The 6,179-nt window shown below is 34.6% G+C and overlaps 1 protein-coding gene across 1 annotated transcript; it reads right to left on the bottom strand.

The window, feature by feature from the left end:
* Window positions 1–3,451: 3,451 nt before the first annotated feature.
* Window positions 3,452–5,420, bottom strand: LOC145318266 (uncharacterized). The gene is made up of 3 exons (XM_080159586.1): window positions 4,736–5,420; window positions 4,280–4,527; window positions 3,452–3,949 (listed from the first exon to the last, which is right to left on the bottom strand). The coding sequence occupies exons 1-3, from the start codon at window positions 5,417–5,419 to the stop codon at window positions 3,562–3,564; spliced, it is 1,320 nt and encodes a 439-aa protein (XP_080015712.1). The 5' UTR covers window position 5,420; the 3' UTR covers window positions 3,452–3,561.
* Between the last annotated feature and the right edge of the window lie 759 nt (window positions 5,421–6,179).

The following is a 6,179-nucleotide window of genomic DNA, read 5'->3' as shown; positions in this document are numbered from 1 at the left end:
ATACTTAACTAAAAGCTTACATAAGCCTGACATAAGAAAATACCATTAGGGACACTTATCTTCTTTTGTGATTCTCACTAATATCTGATTGTATGCGATAAAATTAACAAGTGCCAATTTTTATGATAAATTAAAAAAAAACTAAAACCACTGAATACTTTTCAAAGCGAAGCTTTTCTTCAACTAGGGTAGGTCCGTCATTCCCTAACAACCAGTTCTGATCGTTTATTTAGGCAGGTTAGAATTGTATTATCAATTTCAAATTTTGCACGAGGATTTCTGTGACAGTTTAGATTGATTCGCAACCCTATACTCGTTATTAACTGTTCGTATGTCCATTTCATACATGTTAATTTTTAGCTTTTTAATTAACAATTTTCAACAAATGATTACACTATTTTGCCTCATTATTTTTACTTGCAGTTTGTGGTGATCTGATTTATTTTATAGTTTCTCATAAACCAAAGGCTCATCCGATGTAATATGGGTGTATTTGTCACGGGCTACAACATAACGACTGTGTTTTCAAAGATTAATAGTCATAATATTCATTTTGTTGTTTTTATCCTTGTTGTGTATCAATTCTGCTTGTGACAGTTTAAATTAAGCATCAGGGTCATTCTTGTCACATTTTTATCATCGTACATTTACATTTTTCTATAAAATTTAGATTAAGTTATGTGTAAGAGATTTTAAGATAAGACAATAATTATGAAGTAGAAATGTTTGGACACTGCTAGTTTGTACAGCCCAATCAAGATTTAATTAAAGTCTCCAAAATTTTAAGCCAAATAATAAGAAAATAGTCAATAATCGTATTGTATTATAGACAGCTCTTCGCGGATAATAAAATAAAATATTATAAGATGTTAAGAGTTCAACTTATAAAACAAAATATGCATATTTTATCTTCAAATATGTAAATAACAATCAAAAAGATGAATAATTTGTTTTATAAGTTTACCTCTAACTCTTGAAAATAATTTTTTTCTCTATTTTTACTTGTCCAGAGACAACCTGGAGGCCAGCAGCACCTGAACCTGAAGACTATGAAGATGATAATTAGAGGTTTACAGGTTTTGTGATATTATGTGCTTACCTTTATCTTTATTGAATGAAACATTATATTAAGTTATGTGTTGCATCATAGGTATGTGTAGCATGGTGACAATTCATGCTTGGAAAGCTTGAGAGCTGGCTATGCATGAGAGTCAACATCTATAAATATAGCTAGATGCCCTGTTTTTAGTTAGTTCTGTTTTGCCTTTGATGTTGTTAGCTTATGCGCAATATCAATCGGACATAGGAGCTCTAACCGAAAGACAGGTTCGTTTATATGATTTTATATCTATTCTTATATATCTATTGTTTTGCCTATTGTGTAAAATAATAACGATTTCGATTTAATGAGTTGTGGTCAAAGACACAGAGGGAGGCGATTTACTTCAGTTTGGACAACCCACTTAATGAACCAACCATTTAAAATTCAATACAAGCCCCCAAAGTTGTTAAGCCAACAAATAAGGAAATATTGTCATGAAAGTTTGGTACTAGTGTAATAAACAGCTCAATGACCCCTACCTCTCTCTGGTGATACATACTACATTTAAAATCCTACAACTCGTAACATTTTCTTACTTGTAATTTGGATATTATAATTCTTGTTAGTTCAACAAGGACAAACTACCATATAAAAGCGAAGTTAAACACAAAAAGATCTTGGTTCCTTGCAGTTGTATAAAACATTATCACATTAAATATTCGTCAAAATTAAATTTCTTAAAAGAAGATTAACATTCTTTTTTTTAAACCCATCCGGATTTTTTTGCCCTTTAACTCTCCTAAAAACAAGGATGACAACATCCATAAAAGCGAAGCACTGAAACGGAAGGACAAACGGACATTAACACCTGTATAGTGTCTGAACTGAATAATCAGAATATAAAAGTATAAGAGTCGACGCAGAAGGGGGGGGGGGGGGGGTAAAATGTGGTGACTCGTCACACGACATACCAGCAATTTTATTTTGGGTGCTACTCCCTTAGTTTTAGAGATAATTGGATGAAATCTTTTGGGCTGGGTCACTAATTACCCCAACTATTGGTATCTTTCCAAAAAAAACGGCGGCGGGACCGCCGCTCCCGCCGCACTTTTCCGCCGCCACCAAAAAAATATTTTTTATTGCATTTCTCGCCGAATTAGGCAATTTGGAATCATTTGAGACCATGTTATTTTTTTCAAAAATTTTTCCCCTTACAAGCAACCCTGCGGGGGGACTTAGTCATTTTTTTCAAAATCTCGTTTATTTAAATACAGTAATTTTCCTGTGATTTTGAAGATATTGAAACAAAATCTTTTTAGGTTGGTAAGTAAAAAATATTTGAATTAAGAAAACGGCGGCGGGACCGCCGCTCCCGCCGTCCGCCGCAGTTTTCCGCCGCCACCAAAATTTTTTTTTTTTAAACATAATCTTTTATCTTTTAAGGTGTTGGGTGGGTAAGTAAAAAAACATGGTCTCAAATGATTCTAAATCGCCTAATTCGGCGAGAAATGCAATGAAAAAATTTTTTCTGGTGGCGGCGGAAAACAGCGGTGGACGGCGGGAGCGGTGGTCCCGCCGCCGTTTTCCGCGGTGGTACCTCTGCCATTTTTTATTTAAATATTTTTTACTGACCTAGCTAAAAAGATTTTGTTTCAATATCTTTAAAAGCACAGGAGTAGCACTGTATTTAAGATATACCTTGATAAACGAGAATTTGAAAAAAATGACTAAGTCCCCCCGCAGGGTTGCTTGTAAGGGGAAAAATTTTTGAAAAAAATAACATGGTCTCGCCGCCGTTTTTTTTGAAAGATACCAATAGTTGGGGTAATTATTGACCCAGCCCAAAAGATTTCATCCAATTATCTCTAAAACTAAGGGAGTAGCACCCAAAATAAAATTGCTGGTATGTCGTGTGACGAGTCACCACATTTTACCCCCCCCCCCCCTTGTATGTTAATTTGTTGAAAAACTGCTTGATACAGGATAATGTTTATGGACATACTTACATTTTTAGGACTTGATTATAGAGTTGCTTCGCTTATAATATTGTTCTTTGTTGTCACAGGAATCAATATACCAAAAATCAGATCAAACGGATAATTAGTTCACATAAAAGTTTGCTTTTAAAAAAGTAGAAAAACCAACATGTTTAAAATGGACGTACGGACATTCTGGTAATGATTATAGAGTTGCTACGCTTTCTAAATCGTACCTAACTACTACAGGAATCGTCATGCAAAGTTTGAAATCGATAGGACAATTCTAACATGCCTAAATTAACGAATAAAAGCTATCTATCTCGGACGGACGGACGTACGGACGGACGGACCGACCCTAATTATAGAAAAGCTTCGCTTTTAAAAACAAGGTTTTTTGGGGGGATTTTTTTTGAAAAAAAATTAAAAATAGTTTTAAAAAATAAGTTTATTTTTCATTTTTAATTATTTATATAAAAAAAAATGTTTTCATTAACATTAAAACTGACATTACTCAATAGCATCCAGATCCACATCTAGAAGTTAATCCTCCACATCACCCTCTGTACCACAATCTTCGCTGCTATCACTGCTTATGCTTGATTTTTCCATTGTCATGGGCTCAGGAAGAGATATACCAGCAAGAAAAGCACGTGCAGTTTTGGGATCTTTAGATTTTGCAGTTTTTCTCTTTGTCCTGTAAATGGAAGCCAACTTTTCAGCTTTCTTATGTCCTAGACTGTCTCTGGCTTTAGACCAGTCAACTCCAACTCTGGAGAACCACCTCTTAATTCCTGCGGAGCTAGCTACGCAGGAGTGTAGTCCTACCATGAACTTGGCAAACTTAACAGCTTCCAGGTCGCTGCCATCTCTTTCAAACTGCTTTAGTTTGATGGTCCACCATTCAACAGCTGAGAACTTATACTTGTACCTTAAATGTTATTGATGCTATAGGAATCAGGAATCAGTTCAATTAAATAAAGATAACTTTAAAAAGTTGTAAAAAACATTATGTTTAATTAAGTACCTAAAGAAGATTAGGTTTATTGAATATGATTTTATGCTGCGAGAGCTCTAACCCTGCGGGGCCAATTACCTAACCCTGTGGGGCAATCACCTAACCCAATATAACCTAACCTAACCTAAAATAACCTATAATAAGCCATTTAAAAAATACGAAGAATCGCCCCTTACGGTGCGTTGTTACGAAAGGGACTATTCCCCATTTTTTTCATTCTATTTGTGAATCAATTTAACTAACCTGTCATTAAACATCTTTGAAGAGTACATTTCTGTATCTTTGAGTCTGTATTTTTCAAGCTGAATGAGCAATCCAATATCATATTCTTCTAACCAGTCTTCAGCTTCCTTAAGATTTTTATTGTGGTTTTTAAGATTCTTTTCATGCACATCAGCATATCTATGGTCTGTTAAATAGGCTACTATATGAGGGGCTTCAACTGCTTGATTGAATCGTGTCTCTATGATGGAAAAATCTTTCTTTATATCCTAAATAAAAAGCATTAAGAGTTAAAATGTAATTTTCACTTTATGTTGTTTTCTTTAAATTACAGCATTTATTGCATCAAATTAAGCTGTTAATTGTTGACAGTTATACATTTTAATTTCTGACATTTATAAGGTTTATTTAACTTTTGTTACTATAGGAAAGATAAAGAATTTGGAATTGATAAGCTTAAACTAAAATCTAAATTACCTCATTCTTAAGTAGACCAATCCAGGTGTGTGTTGCATCTGATAATTTGCAATGGTCTGACTGGAACTTATGCAGGGCCTCTCCATAAACTTTCATCTGGTCTGTCAATCTAAAAACCTCTCTTTTAAAGTCTTTTAGCAATAAAGATTCGTAGTGGGCTGAACAACCATAAACTATTATTTCAGGATATTTTTCATTTACAAGCTTTCTAACCTTCACCTTGTTTTCATTATCAGTGCATATACCAAATACTTTTTTATTGTACTTCGTTTCAATTTCAGTGATGGCTTGGTCTAACAAATCAAAACAGTATTCTGCTGTATTTATTGTAGATCCTGAATCAATCAGAGAATGCAAGAAGCTTGTTTTTCCATCAGTGAAGCAGTGACCTATGATAGGATCATTTGAGCATGATGACCAACCATCTTGTGTTAGAATCAATAATCCAGTAGATGCCTCAACTCTTGCAATAACTTCATTTTCACATTCTTCATATATAGTATCCAGTAGTTGGCCAGAAAGCTTCCTACAGGTTGGTGGCTTGTATCCTGGTCTAAGCAGTCCGCAAAGTTTGACAAACTCTTCTCCTTCTACTGATCTAAAAGGAATATTTTCAGAGAAGACAAATCTTGCAACTTGTTTATCTAGGTTCTCAGCTTGACTGTATGTAGTTTTCACAAACATAGAATCTATTTTTAAAGCCATTGTCAACAAAGTCAAAATGAAATTGAATGAGCAAATGACAATTAGATAACTTAATTAACAACATCAACAATTAAAGTTTTGGATTTCTAGTTAAGCCTTTCACTTATAAAGCAAAATTAAATCAATGGAGAGGTAAAGGGGACTATGCATAAGCAAAAAATAAATCATTATAAGCAACTTCCAGCAGTGATTCCAAAATTTTTTTTGTTAATATACTAGGTCTATTATTTATAATACAAAGTAGCTTGATGTCTGTCCGTCCGTCCGTCCGTCTGAAGCTTAAGATCTCGGTAACCACTGAACCGATCGGATTCTACTCTTCAGGGAATGTACCTATTGGTCCTGTGGTGGTTTTAGGCTATTTTCTTGGGGGGTGGGGCACCCCCAACCTCCCCAAAAACAAAAAATCCCTCCCCAATTTTTTTTTGTTTTTTTGTAGGAGATATCCTTGGTCCTTTTTTTTGTAGAAGATTTCCTTAGTCCTTCTTATTTTTTTTTACGAATTTCACCTAAACTTTTTTTTATCATCTCTTGGGGCAAAGCCCCTAGAGGCTAGGGGCGAAGCCGCTAGTATTATATAAGGTAGTAAGCATTTTTTGTCTGTCCTGAAGGATCTCGCTGACCGCTGAACCGATATTGTTCTCCTTTACAGTGAAGCTTCTTATAGGTCAAGGGAAGGTTTTAAATTTTTTGGGGGAGGGTCTCTTAAACCCTCTTTTGAACTCAAATTTAAAATGGG

This window comes from Acartia tonsa, chromosome 4, assembly GCF_053477335.1.
Source record: "Acartia tonsa isolate MP-2025a chromosome 4, ASM5347733v1, whole genome shotgun sequence".
Taxonomy (NCBI): Eukaryota; Metazoa; Arthropoda; class Copepoda; order Calanoida; family Acartiidae; genus Acartia; species Acartia tonsa.
The sequence above is the reverse complement of the archived record's forward strand: the minus strand, read 5'-3'. Positions and strand labels throughout refer to the sequence as shown.